This window comes from Lepisosteus oculatus, chromosome 2, assembly GCF_040954835.1.
Source record: "Lepisosteus oculatus isolate fLepOcu1 chromosome 2, fLepOcu1.hap2, whole genome shotgun sequence".
Lineage (NCBI taxonomy): Eukaryota > Metazoa > Chordata > Actinopteri > Semionotiformes > Lepisosteidae > Lepisosteus > Lepisosteus oculatus.
This window is the reverse complement of record NC_090697.1, coordinates 60952103-60971320: the sequence shown is the minus strand read 5'-3', so window position 1 is coordinate 60971320 and position 19218 is coordinate 60952103. Positions and strand designations below refer to the sequence as shown.

The window sequence follows — 19218 nt, the reverse complement described above, 5'->3', positions numbered from 1 at the left end:
TTCTTCACCAGGATCAAAAAGTTTGGCAACAGAGACAACATTTTTAAAGTTGTCGTTCATACTGCTTAGTCTCCCAGTGTAATTAGGTGACAATTCAGCAGAAATGTGCTCTGGATATCTCACTATTTTCACAGGTTTATACCACCTTAATTTGTGCAATGAGTGTTCAGGAAAGGAGAAACATAATAAAAATAAAAATGATTTCCCCTGTGTTGTGTTCTGGAAATTAATAGGGGAAGCCTTGAAATATCCCTTTAGCAAAATGTTTCCCACCTAAAACCCTTGGGGTAACAGTGTGTTCTGCTTTTCCTCCTGCTGAATTCTTAATCACAATTGATTTCAGATTTCTATCTGGATCTCATTTCAATATCAGGTGAACTACAACAGCAGCAAAAGAAAAAAAAATGGCACATGCGTCAATGTTCAGTTTGACGACATCACTATGGAAACGGGTTTTTAGTTTGTTTACCTTGACAACCATCTCCGGTTAAGGCTGAATTTAAAAGCACTGAAGCTGTTACGTTTCCTATACATTAACTGAAGTAACAAAATATATCTTACACATTTCTTTGTATATTTTTGTTACGTTTATTAAAGATAGTATGGATTCTAATACTTTATATTACTCTCTAGACCTCGTGTCTGGCAGCGGCTTAGTACTGAGTGTTGAGCAGAAGGCAGCTTTGCAGACTTCTTTGGTAATACTGAAAGGAAATTATAGATTTGAACGTGTTCTGTTCTGGGGCAAAATTCTGGGGATTAAAAATGATTATTTTATAGCTCAAGGAGTTACACAAGACAGAATGCGCGGAAAGAAGACGTTGTACAGGTAAGCACTTGCAACCATGCAATTTAAAGTACGAAAAACATCGTACCTAAATTTGCAGATATGTTAACACATAGATACTCTCTACTCTGCTTTTGTGTGCAAGTTGATGTGTTTGCACTTTAGGGAGATTTAAGAATTTCAAATACACACAGTGAATATTTCATTTCAGTATATGTCATTTTGGTGCAGGGTTAATGTTCTAGGAAGGTCTTGCAAGAACGTAAATTAGACTTAAGCAAAAAAAAATATTGGAAAATACGCAGTTAATATCCCGTCTTCCAGACCGCCGTCGCTCATACAAAATATATTTGCTCACATGACAAATAGTAATGATATGAATTTATTAGAACGAACTCCAGAAACTGAAAGGTCAAAATAAGAAGCGATCATGCGCACCTACTGTACTTCTATTTCTCTGGCGTTCCCATAACCACGAAGCCCCCTTGCTCTCCCACTCCCCCGCCAAGACAGAGACAATTTAAAACAGCCAGACAAACCTAAAATACGTTAATAGGAGGTGGGAGAAAACCTGAGTACAAAGTGAAAAGTCATTACGAGAGACCATGCAAACGTCATACTGACGGGAATCACAAGCTGGAACAGAAAGATCCATAAATTTTGAAGCAGCAGTGCTAAACTCCACGCTGTTGTGCAGTCTATACAGTATTTATGCAGCGCATCAACAACCTATCTGATCTGCATACAAATAAAAGTGTGTAAAACGTCCTAAAAGACTTTTTAAAAAGCTTATATATTTTGAATATTTGCTGTTTATCTTCATGCTTGTTTATTTTAATAGCTGATATAGGAAGGTGACTTGATGAAGGACGCCACAGATAAACCAAATCTCATCCTTGTTAGTTTGAAATAAACTTTTAAAACATCTGGAATAGTTTTGTAATAAACTGGATACTAATCTTCAGCTGGACAGAAACACAATATGAAAAAATTGAATCCTAATCTGTAAAAGAGCTGTTAAATAAAATGACGAATCTAGATGTTTACAATAATAACCAGAATGAGGGGTGGATGCAATTAGAATAATAAAGAAATAATTTAGAATATTACAGGGCTTTTGGACATGCAGTGGATTTAATCTTAACCTTAGCTAAACTGTTTTTCCAAACTGAATTGGGTGATTATAAGTATCTGTTTGAAAACAGTGTAAATTGGATGAGTGTGTTAATGATTGATAACTGTAAATAATCAGAGATATTTAACAGTGTAACAATTTAACAGTGTAAATAATAGTGGTATCAGTGATATGAATGAATGAATATTTAAACACTGCAAATTCATTAGGAATTATTGTGTACTTTTGAGAACATCGTTAAGTGTGGCAGGTGCTGTTGGCAGCAGAATCTGTGTTGTTTAATATATATAAGGTTCATGTCTTTGGCTCTGAATGAATGTTAAAGAGATGATAGTTATCTTGGAGTTGTTTTTTGTCAATGAAGAGCACAGATTGTACAGTACACTCAGGGAAGTGATTGCCTATTAGTTCTAGGATAGAGGGCAGTTTAATGGACTGAGGAAAGAGCTCTTGCACTTGCAAAATACGTGTCTGTACTGCATACATCTACATAATAACAATTTCACCTGGCAGTTTGAATTGCATGGACTGGCACCTGCTCCCTCCCGCCACTGACACAATGATTACAGAGATATCTGTCGTGAAGGGCCGATTTATGGGAGACCCTTCCTATGAGTATGAGCACATTGAGACAAAGAAGCTGGGGGAAGGTGATGAGGCTGTGGAAGAGGAAATTACAGTGAGTAAAAACAACCCAAGCCAGATTGGAGCACATTACTCTTCCTTTATGAGATCTCCTTGTTGTGGATCATTTTCTAAATAGTGTACTGTAACTACTGCAATCCAGATAACTGAATTGATATGTTGTACAATACCATATTAAAAAATGTGTAGAAAAAAACAATCATGTATTCATACAGTACTTACCCATTCTTGGTGACTGTATTTCCCATAAATGCGGTTCACTTATTTGATGAATTGAAGAAATATCATAAACTCTTGTTTGTTTGGAAAATAATATACAAAAACCAAACAACGACAAACACAAATATTGAAAAGGAAGCTTACACAAAATTAGGTTGTTAAGAAAAGAAAAGGTTGGGCATACCTTGAGTACATCTGTGACAGAGCATTTGGAGAAATAAGTTTGTCACTGATTTCATAAGGCTTTATTTAAAAAAAATATTGTTGATGGTATTATGTAAAAAAAAACAACAAAATGGTCTTTGTTTCCTGAATTATGGGGTTTTTACACATCTCTCAAATTACATTTTTTGGGGGGGATTAATAACAGGACAGGATAATAATGATCATTTTCTTGGAGTTACTTAATCACACCTAGTAAACCACTGTAATTGTAAAAAAACATACTTTTTTTTGGCCTAATGTTTTATTGCAGGTAAAAGTCAAAGAGGAAAAGCGGCTTGCAGCCACAATATCCATCATAGATAAGGAAGTGTCAGTAGTACCAAGGGGAGCATTTATCAAGACTCCACATGGCCATGTCACAAGCAACAGGAGTTTTGAAGGTACTTTGAGATATATTGCATCCTTATCTAAAAGTACACAATCATAAAACCATTAGTAATGTAAAACAAATAAGGTTTAGCCAACACAAGTTTCAACATCTGGCTTTATTATGAACGCATCTCTGAAAGGAGCTTTTTTAAAAACTCAGTCACTATTCCTTAAAATAGCGTATCATATTGTTTAAATCTATTTAAATCTTACTATTAACAGGTTTAACAAATTTAAGAGAACTATTATAATAATGTTATGTTACCATTGAAAGGTAAATATATATATAGCATTTATAAAGTTTTGCATTTACGTTTGAGAAAAAGGTAAATTAATGACTTATTATGGATCCAGTGTCGATATTTGGGATCACTGTACTTTAGTAGTGCATTCTCTTATTTAATTTGGTAATGAATCTTGTAGATATAGACCTTTAGAGTTTAATTCCTCCTTATTCCTTTTGATACTGATCTGCGAAATGTGTCCCCAGCTAAAAGCAGAAACTTTATAAAACTTTGAAGTGTCACCTATTTTTTGTATACCTCATCTTATACAGCAATAAATGTACAATTTTTATATTACTTTTTATATTCAAATTATATGCCAGTATTCAAATGAAATAGAATCAGATGAGGTTGATGAACTTCTCAGCAAAAGATTTTCCAGAGATGTATTATATGTAATTTTGTTTTTGATTTCCTAAACTACTTATCTATATATATTTATATTTTTGGGGTGGCCAGATGAAAATTTGTCAGGTTTTTCTTCTCTCTGTGTGTTTGCTTCACATTCTGAGTTGGGTATCAATTTTATTTTAGGGATGGGGGAAAAAAAGAATGGTCAGTAAAATTGGGTCAGTGATTAAAGATTAGTAAACAAAACAGTTATGTTCCTTCAGGGCTGTCTGTAACAGAAGCTGGAAAGATAAGCAACTATTTTCACTTTTCTGAACCGGTTAACCTTAAGAAGAAATCTCTTCTGGAGAAAGCTGATCTAGACCCATCAATTGATTTTCTGGATTCAATTGAAGAAGATATACCAAAAGGTAAGAGATAACAGGTAGTGCCCTGGTATTTTGGTCATTTAGAGCGCCCATTAGTTTGAATTAATTAAACTGCTAATTAAATAGCTTAGTTATTAGAAGCATTTATTCTTAATACAAATGTACGTATGCAATGGAATGGTATTACTTTAAAGATTTGGTGATAATTTTAACAGACAAGGCTCAGCTGTCTGTAATTGTTTGCCTTGAATTTGTTTACGTCCAGGAATTTGAACTTGTACAATTTTAAACGTTTTTGAACCTCAGTGTGCTAATTTAATAATGTATTGCACATAAGAGAATATTTAATTGAGAAGTTACTGATTAAAAAATACGTACAGTATTGTTACATTTTGGAATTACAGTGAGTCAGAAACCATGTTTTAAACGTCTATTACCAAACAAAAATGACAGCTCTCCTGGCAGTAATTGAAGACGAAATTCACTCTAGAACAAAAAATAATCCTACTGTAAGTTACAGTATAATAAAGCGCATTTTTCAGCGTAATGGGTCATAATTCATATTCATTTCAACATATTATAACATGCGTGATTGAAGTTGACACTGTGATGTATTAAAATACATTTCATTGCCAGTAACTACCGCTGCACGCCGTATTGTTGTGCATTTGATAAATAAACTTTGATTTGATTTGATTTTAAAGACGTTTTGTGATGCTGTCGATTGCAAATCTCCTCCAGTCAGCACTGAACCTGTGGTATTAGGCTTTGTTGTTTTGTGACATGTTAAAAGATAAATGGTATAAAAGTAGGTGGGTCGGAGGAGTCTGTCTACGTTTCCTAATTCTCCCTTGTGTGTGGTCTCAAGATTCACAGCCCTGAGCCCAGACGTGAGATTCATAATTGGAGATTGTAAATCTAAAGTCATAAAAAATAACTGTTTATTCTATATTTAAAAAAGATAAAGTAGAACTATGTTTTAATAGAAGAACCCTTTCGATGTAGACTTAAGACTTAGACGCAGAACCTTAATACTAGGCAAATCATTGGTGAAGCTCTTGAAACAATGTTTTGGCTATTCTTGCAAATCAGTCTGGTGTTGATATTCCAGCAGGATGGTGCTAAAATCACAATGGCATAACTTAAAGAAAACATGGCTGAGATCTTGTCATTGCTAGATCAGACAACTGCAACCAGACAACCTTTGCCAGCTAGCAGCAGCTGCACAGGCTGCACTATGTATATTATACAGTACATAGTTTTTTAAGTATGATTAAGTTCATACATCATGAATTTGTGCGGGTTTATAATGCATTTTTATCTGTATTTTGCTAACATATCTTGTGATTTTGTTTAATACATTTGCTTAAATTATTTGATTAAATCCATTAGGCATGTGTGATCAGTATATGTGGTGAGTATATGTGGTTGTATACGAGGCTTAAACCAAATGTATCAATCAGAGTACCCTTAAATAAAAGTTATGTATATTTTAGTGTAAAGATGTTCTTATCGATTTTTTATTGATTTCCTTGTACCGATCAATACACAAAAAAGAAAATTCAGAAAATAAAAAAAAAACAAAAGACATAGGAAAAAAGGAAAGGAAAATATATTTTTAATATTTTGATTTTACATCTGATAGGTGAAAGAAAGTCCTTCTCTGATCTTCTGATCCTAGCGCAAGGATGTTGAATTTTTAGATCTTCGTCCAAGTTATACAGTCATATTTTGGACCCCTTACCTTTTACTGCACTTTAGTAGTAATGTCCAGTAATTCTTTCCCACACACCAATTGTAAAGTTTTGTATGGATGGCTACATGCATCTGCCCTATAAGGAAAAGCCTGTTTCCACTGCTCTTTTGATTTCAAGTCTGTCTACTAACTAGCAGCTTTTATTGATGCTTTGACTTATCTTCCTTATGTACAGTGTATATATAAAGTTGGTTTTGCAACAGAAAAAAATCAACAATGAAAAGAATATCAACTTGGAAAACCCATGTTTATCTTAACATACTGTATAAACACTGTCATGTCTATGCCAAACTGACCCATTCAGAAGAATTAAAAAAATAAAGATGCTCTGGAGTGGTTCAGATATTCAAAAGTTATGGTGTTTAAAATTTTAAAAACAAATGGGAAGCTCAAGCAAGGTTTGTGCATTCCGAGTATTCTGGAATACCATGTTCACACATTCCTTACAGAGTATTTTGATTAGGATTATAACTACAGTACTTTCAAAAATATTCTTTTCCCCTTTTCAGTGTTGTCTCATTGCTCAAACTGAACACTGTTATAGGAGAAAGAAGTTAAATGTCAATTAAAACTAAAAAGAGAAATCAAAAACTAAAATAGGTTTAAGTATTCCTCCATTACTATGTTGAACTTAAATTAGCTAAAGTAATAGGTTTATTCCATGCTGAATGGAATGACACCCAAAGAAGGCTCCACAGCCAAAATGTGGTGTTTTCTTCTCTTCACAGCATGGAATAAACCTATTACTTGTTCCTTTACAGCCTAAGCATGATGACGCAGCTACCCACCTGAACTAAATTAGCTCAGATGTACAAAAATACTTTTAAATGTGGAAGGTCACTTCCAATATGAGCAAGTTCTATGGTGAAAAACAGTCATATCTTGTATGCTGGCATAAGGTGTTTGGTTAAATTTAATGACAAGAAGCAGGCCAGGGCATGGCTTTAAAACAATTTCAAAAGATTTATGGGCTCATTAAGAGCCTTAATAAAACAATGTTTGTGTACATTTTGCCATGTTTTATGGAGCTTCAATTACATTTAAGCATTTTTATCATAGGCATAATGACAGGAATTTATTTCACTGGCACTAAATATAATTTGTAAACAAATATTTATTAGGTTCTTAAATTACCCCTAACAAATGAATGATTCTCTGATAAAGGTCAAAAAGCCAATTTTGACCTTACAGAAATAATATTTTCTGTCATATACAATATAGAAATTAGATAAGGAATATTGATAAGGTTCTGCTCATTAACACCAATGGTGATTTTTGTTAAAAATGTTTTTAAATGCATTTAAATTCTTATACAGTAAGAATTTACTTTTGTTTTCTGAAACCATTCAGCTGCAAGCAAATCATTTATTTTTGTGAACTGGTTGGGGATGTCTGTAGACTTTTCTTTCATTTTTGTAGCAGCTGCTAGACACCTGTGGCACATTAAAACTGCCACCAGTGAAATTTCATTTAAAAGCAGATTTTCTGGCCAGGTTTCTCCTGTAAGGAAAAATAAATGGGCTCAATTAACTCATTAGGTAGTCTAACTAGAATGGTAGTCATGTATCAATCTTTGAATTGAGTTAATAATTGCTTATTGCTTTAATTAGCCTTCATTCTACTTTTGGCTGTATAATTCCTATAAAAACTTGAATTCCTTCTAATGCTCATAGTGGTAATTTTTTGGTAACTATTTTTTTGAAGGCTATTAAAGCCAACAGAAATAGTCAGTATTAGTAGACCACAAGACCACATACAGTACGTATGTATATTTAGACATTTTCTACATATTCTTTACATTTCTCCTTTGATTTGGCACAGGAATGTATACATGTGAAAGATAATGTATTCTGTGTGCATTGTAAAAGTTATGTATAGGAATGAATGATTGATTGATTGACACTGATTTGGGCCTCTGAAGCACAAATTATTGGATGTGAACACCAAAAATGCTTTTGAAAATAGTTTTTTTTAGGTTCATATTTAAGAGGTTTCATTACTGGCATTGAAATGTATCAAGCATAACAATGCATCTTAATATGTTGAATGTTGCTGAGCTTAAACAGACTATGTACCATGGAGAGAAAAGTATCAAAAATAAAATATGATTATCAGATAAGAATGATCTGAGTTCACAGCTGTTGGATCTCTTATTAGACACCTCACATACTGTACCATTGCTGCTGTTTGCAGTTTGGCAGATTCTATAACATGCAACATGCCTACTGGCTAGGAAGTATAAATTTTCTGTCTACAATATTCAAGGTATCAAAAAAACAAGCTTTGCAGATGTCATGTAAGACGACTGCACATTGATTTGTTCATAACACTATAATGTTCAACATGACCTATTTTCTTGTGAATGCAGACTAAACAAATGCAATATTCTGATTTTTCAGATCCTAAATTAATCCTAAAATTAGGTAACTAGTCCAACATGTTTGTTTTATTTGTTCATGCCCTCTATAGAACTCTAGGAATGTTTTCCCTTTAGTGCACTACTTGGCATTCTGATGAATAACTATTAGGGTAAAATTCAGCTGGCACTTCTATCCAAAGTGTTGTGCATTTGTACCTATTTATACAGCTGGGTATTGAGCTCACTCAGATTGCAATAGTATCTTGTTCAAGGGTACAACAGCAGTATCTGATTTGGGAGGTGAACCTACGGGCATCTACAGTAGTTAAGGGATCAGAGACCTAACCACTATTCCATATTGATGCCTTAATGGCTTGTGGAAATTTAGACAATTTAATTTCAGACAATGTTAACGTTTATTCAGATCTTCAAAAATCAGTACAATGGTTAGTATGGCTTTCTTGCAGCACTGAGGCCCTGGGTTCAATTCTGGACCAGGGTGTAATTTGAGTAGATTTTATGTGTTCTCCCTGTGTTGGTGTGAGTATTCTCCAGGTGCTCTGGTTTCCTCCCACATACTCGTAGGTTAAATGGCTCCTGGGAAAATTGGTTCTGGTGTCTGTGTCTGTCTGCCTTACAATGGACTGGCGGCCTCTCCACGGTGTCTTGCGACCTTTGCTTCCCGGCATAGTCTCTGGCTCCCCCGCTACCGTGAACTGGAAGAAGTAGTTAGAAAATAAATGGATAAAAAACTCTGTATTGGTGCATACTACATAAATATTTGACTTTGCCCCTTTAAAACAAAAAGTGTGTATCTGCTTAGAATACTTTGAAGAATATAATTTAGCAGATAATATGTCTTAAAAAAAGAAGCATGTGAGTATTATAAACAACCTGTATTTTAATATATCTATGTATATATAAATTTCTATTTCATTTATTCTCCTATGCTTCTCCATGAAGTGGATAAATGAAGATTGAGAAGACTGAGTTTGATTAGAGGATTTCAAACTGAGAATATCTCTGTATAGAAGACCTTTTCAAAGACTGCTTGCATTCTCCTCCTCCATTTTTAGATGTACTTTTGCTCTGGCTGTTTTGGCTTGGCTGCATATTCAAGTCCATAAACGCTTGAAGTTGTTTTTCATTTTTCTTTAAGAAAAGAGATTTCGACATCAAACTTTATTTTGAAAGATCCCAGCATTCCCAGTTCCTTAACATAGTTTGATAATTTAATAATATTGTAGTGATTATTCTATTAATTTTAACACTAAGGGCCCAATTGTCTATTGGTAAGCTTCCAGTTTGATCTGCATTATATACTGTAATCATTATTTCAATTTAAAATAATATCAAGGGTCAAATATACTTTAACATTCTACAAAATGCCAACTATCTTTTATTAGAAAGTGTGTGCCCTCAGTCTGTCCTAGAATGAGTTTTGTCTGCATTCCAGATTGGTGTAACAATAGTATTGTGTAGTTTCATCACTTCTGAACAGAACTTCTGTTATGGCTGTGAAAGTTTTTTTCTCTGGATTACATAATGTAAACCTTCTGTGGCAGTTTTATGATTTTGTATTACTCATGCCATGTTTACAATTTCGTTTACCTACTTGGACCTTTTCTGCCCTTGCCTGAACCTCTTGGAGTGTCGAATATTCTCTGTAATGGTCCCCCAGTCCTTATTCTTTAGAGATAAGGAAGAGTAATTGCCACCAAATCTTGTGGGACTCCACTTCTGGAATTGTGTAATAGACTCCCCTTAGTAGTACTGCCAAAGAACAATAATGAAGGAAGCTTTGAATGAACATACATTATCATGAACTGCCTCTCATTGGGTACCCTGGGAACCATCTCTAATGCTTTCAAATAGTTTATATCTGCTTTATCTTCTACATGTGTTCAATTCTGCTAGAATTCTTACTTTAAGAATTCTACAGCGCATATCCTGTTAATCTGTTGTACTGGTGTGAATGTATAGATATGGTTTTAACTTGTTCCTTATTGTAGACTAAATTTTATAATATGCCAACGTTAAGTAAAATGGAACCTTAACTTCCTATGGAAATGATTCCTTATTTGCATGATGTTGGATGCGAACATTTTCATGCAGATCCTGCGCACAGGAATTCTTCCATTTCTGTCTTTCACAGCTCAGTTATTGTTTCTTAGAACTGTTTATTACATTTCCATTTATTACATTTTATCTATGAGCTCTATGAGCTCTATGAGGTGGCTCTGTTGCCAAGGATCTGTGCCTGTTGCTGGAAGGTTGCTGGTTCAAATCCTGTGGCTGGCAGAGGAATCCTACTCCCTTGGGCTCCTGAGCAAGACCCTTAACCCCAACTACTCCAGGGGCCCTGTACAATGACTGACCCTGTGCTCTGACCCCAAACTTCTCTCCCTGTCTGTGTGTCTGTGTTTCATAAAGAGCAAGCTGGGGTATGCAAAAAGATTAAATCCTAATGAAAGAAATTGTATATGGCCAATAAAGTGATCTTTTTACAGTCTTTTTGTTGTAAAAAAATAATTTACCATATTTTTCCCTTGTAAAATCTGTTAATCATTGAATGTTTTGTTGTGGTTTCAGGATCATGGAGCCTGCAGTTTGAAAAAGGTAACAGTGTGGTTGTCCTGCGGAATTTACTCTGGCTTGGTCTCACATTTTATCATGTTCCAATGACTCCACAACATGGATACATCTACATGGGGACAGGCCTGAAGAACATGGACTTACCTTTCATGTTATAGGATAAAAGCAATTTGCAACCAAAAGACATTCAGTTTTAGGTGTAAGATCATATCAGTTCTTTCCTTTTGGATGTGGAAACTTGATTTAAATAAACATTTTGATAATATTAATATATTCCATATTTTGTGATTTGATATCCTATAACTACACTATATACGTTTTCTGAATGTTTAATAATAATAATAATTGCTTACACTTATATAGCTCTTTTCTGGACACTCCACTCAAAGCGCTTTACAGGTAATGGGGACTCCCCTCAACCACCACCAATGTGCAGCATCCACCTGGATGATGCGACGGCAGCCATAGTGCGCCAGAACGCTCACCACACATCAGCGATCAGTGGGGAGGAGAGCAGAGTAATGAAGCCAATTCATAGAGGGGGTTTGTTAGGAGGCCATGATTGATAAAGGCCGATGGGAAATTTGGCCAGGACGCCGGGGTTACACCCCTACTCTTTTTGAGAAATGCCCTGGGATTTTTAATGACCACAGAGAGTCAGGACCTCGGTTTTACGTCTCATCTGAAGGACGGCACCTGTTTACAGTATAGTGTCCCCGTCACTATACTGGGGCATTAGGACCCACATGAGCTGCAGGGTGAGTGCACCTCTTCCAGCAGCAACCTTAGTTTTTCCCAGGAGGTCTCCCATCCAGGTACTGACCAGGCTCACACCTGCTTAGCTTCAGTGGGTTGCCAGTTGTGAGCTGCAGGGTGATATGGCTGCTGGCTAAAACAGTCTGACTCAGAATGTGTCAAAATCCAGGTTTAATGGACTTTATACTAGAATACCAATGTGATGACTGGAGCTTTTCATGTATTGTATGTGTAGGCTGGAACTGACTTGAAGAAATTCAAAATCCTAAAAAAAGAATTAACGAGTCAATGTAAAGAACTACTTCCAGCCCAGGAAGGAAACCATGTCCAGAAGTCAAAAATGTTGTTTTCATAAAAAACTGAAGTTATTTTTTTAAAGTTACAGTAATTTAAATACACTCTAACCATCCTTTAGAAACTGATTTACTAGGGACTTTAAATCTTGAATCAATTAACTAACAACCAAACAAATCTGAGTTCCGCATCTCCTTAATTTTTTGTCCTTCCCATAATTGTAAAGTTGTTAGGAGTTAACAATCACAGAATAGTTTTATTTTGAAACTTGAAACTACAATCAGAATATAAATTTTGCTGCATCCATTACTGGAATTATCCATTTTAAATTTTAAATGCACTTTAGTGTCATAATCATTCAACTTCAAATTTAACCTTTTTTCATACTGATGGTGAATGTCAAACATTAACTGCAATGCTGTGCAGAATCTCCAGGTGTCCATAAAGGCATTGGGATAATTATAAACAGCTTTTAGGTAAAGTTACTTTTTTAAAGGTAATGCTTTACAATTTCAAGTTAGTTGTATAAGGGATCACTTCTTAAAAATATGTTACAAGAAACTGCAGTGACACTTTATTTGAATGTTGTTGGATAATGGCTTAACAAGATGTTATAATCACAGGCATAATGCATTACAAGGACATGCAAATGATGTAACATGCATAAGAGGTCATTTGTACCAGCTGCCATAAACATGTTTTCTAACAATAAATAAATATCATGACCTCTTATGCACTTTATGTAATGTAATGTCCTGTTAAAGATTATGAAGGTGATTCATCTAAAATGTATTTGATACAGTGTTGTATATTGGAATAAAATATTAAACAAAAATATCAGTTGATTAGTTGATACTTAGCTAAAACAAAAATTTTGAACAATACTGTCAGTGTAACAGTATTGTTTAAATTATTTCTATTTAAATTATGTTTTTGAATGTAAATTTCTCAATCCAACTTCTATTAAGAAACATTTGTGCAATAATTGAAACAAAGGTATTTTATTTATATGGCAACACAGGTATTTTTATTTACATAGTACTTTATTTTGGGACCTTGTCAAACACAAGACACATACCAGATAATTCCTTTCTCTTTTTTAAAGTACAAAACAAATGTTTGGTATATGATTACAATTCGAAAATTTGAATGTAAATGCACTGTCAATAAAATGCATTTCAAATTAAACTTTTACAGCATTTATTTGTGACAAAAAATGTACACTAGCCTATAAACTGTACATTACATTCCAGGTAGTTTCAGTATATTACAAAGCTATGGAAAGAAATACAGTTCTGCAAAGTGTACAGCTAATGCCTTTATACAATTTTTCACAAATCTATGATGTTTTTTTATCTGGCCAGTATAAATATTCAAACCTTGAATGGATAAAAATAGGTGGATGAATGAAAAAATTCTACCATGTATTTGTTATTGCATTTGCTTTTAATTATCAGATTTTGTAACATTTTTCAGTGGTTTATATAGTATGGTTTCTTCCCATATTGGACATTATCTTGCAGTTTATAGTGGCCTACAGGCATTGGTTTCTTGCACCATTTCAGTCCTTTTTTCCAAATAGGCTTCACTGTGTCAACAGACCAACGGGTTAAATACCTATAAAGAAACAATAAATAAAAATACATTAACACCGGTTCCGTATTCACACTGTAAAATTCTGGCGATATCTGAAAAATCCCAATCTAAAAAATTAACATTAAATTGAGCAGAAATATTGCATTTCACTATAGTTTACCATTTCAAAACAAAAGGTTAAAGGAATGATGTTATAATCTTACTCCATATAATATAGACATTAGCACTCTAGACATAGAAATATAATCTATTACTGTCTACTATTGTCTAGTCTGTTCATCCAGATCATTTTTATGTTGGACATCAGGACATTCTACCGTGTATCTGCAAATTTTAAATGTGGCACTGCTATTAGAGATTTTGCACAAAAACTGATTCCCATTGTCACATTCATATAATCCTGTAGATCAGTGATATTCACTCCTGGTCCTGGAGAGCAGCTGTGTCTTCTGCTTTTCATTCCAGCCTGGACTCTTAATGACTTAATTTGAATCAACTGTTCTCATAGTTGGTCTCTTCCCACTGTTTCCAGGTCTACACTCATTGACATTTGTAAGTTACCTATAGAATGTGATGGAAAAATATCCTTCATGGACTGGGAGTAAATATTGCTCCTGTCAATTTCTGTACTAATATGAATTTTACTATTCTTGAAGAAACATCACCTCATGAGTTTGCTGGAAAGACATTCACTAGATCATCACATATAAAAGTCAGTCTGGAAGCCTTGACATCAGTTTTGGAGAGACTGGGGTTTCTTCATCAAACATTTCTATACTGTACATACAAGTGCAAGAGTGACAAACTGTTCTTAGGTCCTTAAAAACAGCACCGTTGAGCTGCCAATAGATGTTTTATTTCAATCAGTAACTCAATGGCTGACTTTGATTAGGCTACACTTCTATACCTTCTCATCTATGCAAAGGGGTAAGCAGGAAACAGTTTAGGGATGCAACTGCAAAGCCAGCAGTGACTTTGAAAGCTCTATGTCTGAGATTCAGTGTTTATAGTGTGCTAGTGCCTATATAAAGCTGATATGTATGGGTAAAAAGCAATAAAGCAGCCACAAATGAAAATGTGTTTGCAATAAAGTATGCAAATGATATTGTGGACACGTGAGACTATTTTGTGGTCAGACAAAACAAAACTGAACTTTCACAGGATTCCCCACAGTCAGCTATATTTCTGCTTTGAAGCATCACATTATGGAAATGTTTCTCATCATCAGGGACAGGGAAGTTTGTCAGGATTGAGAGGAACTAGATGGTGTTAAGTATAGCTAAATCCTAGTCAGCAAAAAATGTGATTTTTTCAGCACAGTTTTAAATTTCAGCCGGACAACGGCCCAAAGCCCAAGGCCAAGGCCACACTGGAGTGATTTGACAAGAAGAGTGTGAATGTCCTTGCCTTGAATACCCTAGTTAAAATCCAAGCCTGAATTCTAAAGAAGATATATGATGACACTCCATCCATCCATCCCCAATTAACTTGTCAGAGATGGAGTGACATTTCCAGGAATAATGGGCAGAAATTACACCATCCAACTGTGCACAGCTGGTAGAGATCTGTCTTTAAATACAGACTTAAATACTTCCAGCTAGTCCTGAATAATTATGAAATCCATAAATTGGAATTTACTTTTTTCTGAAAATTGTCTTTTGCATATAACAAAAGAATGTGTCCAGCTTGATCTTTGCAGTTTTAAATAAACAATTTATATTTGCAACTTAAATGAGACAATTGGTAAGGGGTAAAACAAAATCACAGTGCATTGTATACTTTATTGGTAGTTACAGTAATACAATCTATTGTTATAAGATGCAGACATTTTTTAATAAATAGAACACACTTTGAGGAGCACTACTACCAGACCAGCTAGGAGGACTGTATGGATTCTGGTCCTAATTAATCTTATGATAAAGTGCTAACTAGTTCAACAACTACTATGTTAAATCATGTTAAGACAGGAACCAATTTAGGTCAACTAGCTGGTAAACACAGACTTAGGATCCACGGCACTGATATTACAGTGTTTAGTGTTCAAGAACAATCATTACAGATTTTTTATTCCCATCAACTTCAGGTACAAAACAAACATAATAAAAGATTATTTGAAATCATTTTTTAAAACAAAAAAAATGACTTATTATCCATTCTACCACAAATAAAAAATATTTAACCTGCTGTAAATTAATCTTGGAGATTGGACATAAAAACCTGTTACAAAAGAAGTTATCTTCTCTTTATACCTTTTTATCATCCAATTGTCATTCTGTTCTCACTAGCATTTTTAAGCAATTCACTCCTAATTTTTTTTGCTCTTTAATGTGATATTTTAGCAGTGTTTGGAATAACAAACATTCTTGACTCTTAATATGAATAATCTGAAGAAAGCTTTTATATATATATTTGTGTTTCACTGGATACAGCCTTTTAAAAAAATACCCCCATTTAAAACACATATGTTGCACTATCAGCATTTTTGGCAGTTAATATGATTTATGTTAGTGTTTGTAGTTTCAAAGCAAATTTTCTTTCATACTAGTTGCATGTTAAAGCTTTAAAGAGGTTTGTTCTCTTACGCACTGCACTTGCCATACTCCATCAGTTAGTTAATAAATTATTAATGATCAATTTTGCATTTATCAGGCCAGAACAATACATCTCTCTTTACATTTGAACTAATTACCTCTTTTTTTTTCATTACACCACTCATTCATTTTCCAAAACAAAAACTAGTTTGCTTTTATTTCAGTAATATCCATAATGTTAAACTGGAACCCTTCCCTTAATGACAACATTGGTCAAAGGGCACAGATACTTTCTGCTTTGATGAAAAACAGACATTTTAGCAGAGACGTGAGGTGAGGAGTAATTCTCAGTTATATTTCTCTGGTGTCCTCTTTAATAATTCTAGAAATTGAATGCATTTCTCTGTGGCGTAGAACAATGCATATATAGATGTACCTTGATATTAAAAATTGATAAATAATTGAATCAAGGTTGAAATTACGATCACTAAGAATCTTTGTCATGTGTGACAACTTACCCCCCCCCCCCAACTTAGAAAGTTTTCTCACTAGACTACGATGTATGTATCACAAGGGACATACAAGTTAGAAACAGCAATGTGTGAGAAATAAGCAAAGTAAAGATTGGCCATCTGGAAGTAAAGGACTGTTCCTCCTGCCAGCAAGATAATGAAAGCAAGGTGAAGCAAGTTCATGAGAAAAAATCAGTAGAACCAAAACATCGGCTTGCTCTATGCCAATGGCAAGATACAAGAGAGATACCCTTTTAATGCTGAAGACTCAATTAAACATGTTAGAGAGTAACAGTAAAACTAGTGAATAATCCAAAAAATTAAACTACAACATCCTTCCTCTTTTTCCTCCAAAACTTTTATCAATCCATCATACAACAACACTCAATTTATGACTGCCAGGGTGTGAAGGCTGAAAAACAGTTCTATACAAACATCGTGCAGTCACAACAAGGAGATTTGAAGATCTTTATAGTGAACGTTTGAGTATTCATCTTCGTAAACTGTGTAAATTTAGTCATGCAGCTTCACAAAGTAATGGATGGAGGTCTTTTGCTTGATAACCATTTTTAAAATGAGCTAGATAAATAGGTACGTAAGCCTATCCTTTATTTAACCTTCTATATTACGCACAGATCTGACATGCCAAGGTCTGAAGAAATGATAGCACCAAATTAGGTTCTGGGAAATAACAGATCTGATGTGCAAACACAATGTTATTTGTTTTAAAGTTGGCAAGCACGTTGGACAAAATGTACCCAATGCATTTTATACAGTCATTTATCTGAATTAGTTAATGAATGAAAGGGCAAAGTAGTGCTGGTCAGCCAGAAATAAAGTCTTCATACATATTGTTGCTGCAGTACATAGTGCCTTCTTGGTGTACACAACAGATGTGACATTATTTTTTAGTTAGATTCCTTTTTCTACAGAGTTTGTAATTGGAACCTCTAGAAATAGTGAATTAACCATTTTTTTTGTCTGTAGTACAGCCTCCTAATATCAGTCTTCTACTTGGTAGCAGATCTTACACAATGAACAAAACCAAACTAACAAATACAGATGTACTCTACTCTATTTTCTGCTGCAGTTTTATTATCATCTTTGTGTTAAAACTGCTCATTTTAACATTGCTTTAACATTTATCACTCTTAAAATACATTTTCTGTTGATTGAAAGCGAGTCTTTACAGAGAGCTTTGTTTTACATTCAACAACTTACAAATGTACTGTATAATGCAACACATATAGGCCACTTTAACAAAGAGAAGGACAAAGGCAAGATTCAGTATTAGTGCTCTGTAGTAACTAGTTTTCCTGTCACTGTAGCTCAGCACAAAAAACAGTTTCACAATCATGATGTTAAAGAGGTTGCGAAAGGAAAAATTGTGAGGTTTAGTTAATGATGCAATTTCACTTGTGACTTTAAGTGTGTGGTAAAACAAAAACAATTGGTATAGATGTTCTGTACATTTCTATGCCGTAAATTAATTTTAGTAAACTCTTTCTTTGATATAAAAAGCCTTACACAATGAGTCCCCATTATATTAATTGCATATTGCTTGTGTGACTACAATGTTTTATCGTCTAAGGAATTGAAACATACAAATATTACTCTTTAGACATCCATAGATTTGTAACCGGTCTTTTCTGCAGCCATTCAAGTCATTCCCATCAGTCTCCTTGTTTATAGACTTCAATAACATTTTCAATGCAGCAGTGCCCAAATTGACCCCAATGAGGAGGACAGTTTAGTTAACACGCAATGCCGTCTACAGCAAACTTGACAAACTTGCTCCTTTACCGTCTTAAAGGTATGTGCTTTCTCCCCCAAACAAGTACATATACCATAATTGTCAGAACTGTAATCATATATATCAGTTATTGCCTTTATTCAGCTACTGTATATTTTTCACACTTTCTGCTGAGCAACAAAAATGTCATTTTGTAAGTCTTAAGCATTTCTGAAAAGATTATTCTCCTATTCAAATGTAATAAACAGACAATCTTATTTTCCTGGCTTCCTGCTACTATTAGTATGAAGAAGATTATACACAGCAATAGAGTAATTGTTCTAGGCTTCGTGTACTGGTTCAGCACCATTTATAGTAACCTCAGGGCTCCTCCAAAGACTATGAGTTAGTCCCCGAAGTCTTTCCATAAAGTTCTAAAAGGACCTGTTCTATGTTGACAAGATCAGTGTAGGTTGTTACTATTTTCAACTTTAAAATATTGGGGGGAAAAAAGCATTTTGTTGTTGGTAAAGTTACAACAGCCTTTATGAAATTTGAAAATCTTTGTTTTGTATTTTTTCCTTGCAACATGTTATAATTTAGACAAATTTCAAAGATGTTCGGTAGTATTTAAAATGGTGGATGAATGCTGTTCATACTGTAGTTTCTCCTTTACAACCAAAAATAAAATAGCAAATGAAGAT

General features: G+C 34.2%; 2 protein-coding genes across 4 annotated transcripts in view; one reads left to right on the top strand and one right to left on the bottom strand.

Moving 5' to 3' along the window:
• The first annotated feature begins 463 nt into the window (after nucleotides 1–463).
• rsph9 (radial spoke head component 9) overlaps nucleotides 464–19218 on the top strand; it is a 29021-nt gene continuing 10266 nt past the window's right edge. For 2 of the 3 annotated variants that reach the window (XM_015345829.2, XM_015345821.1), the window contains exons 1-5: nucleotides 464–829; nucleotides 2436–2601; nucleotides 3262–3391; nucleotides 4279–4425; nucleotides 11091–11117. In XM_015345829.2, coding sequence (XP_015201315.1) covers nucleotides 603–829; nucleotides 2436–2601; nucleotides 3262–3391; nucleotides 4279–4425; nucleotides 11091–11117 — 697 coding nt within the window. In that variant the 5' untranslated portion in view covers nucleotides 464–602. Of the gene's footprint in view, nucleotides 830–2435; nucleotides 2602–3261; nucleotides 3392–4278; nucleotides 4426–11090; nucleotides 11363–19218 lie in introns of those variants that run through there. The other variant, XM_006625703.2, reaches the window with a different exon arrangement.
• mrps18a (mitochondrial ribosomal protein S18A) overlaps nucleotides 13129–19218 on the bottom strand; it is a 36515-nt gene continuing 30425 nt past the window's right edge. The window contains exon 6 of the mRNA XM_006625782.3: nucleotides 13129–13760. Coding sequence (XP_006625845.2) covers nucleotides 13616–13760 — 145 coding nt within the window. The 3' untranslated portion in view covers nucleotides 13129–13615. The remainder of the gene's footprint in view (nucleotides 13761–19218) is intronic.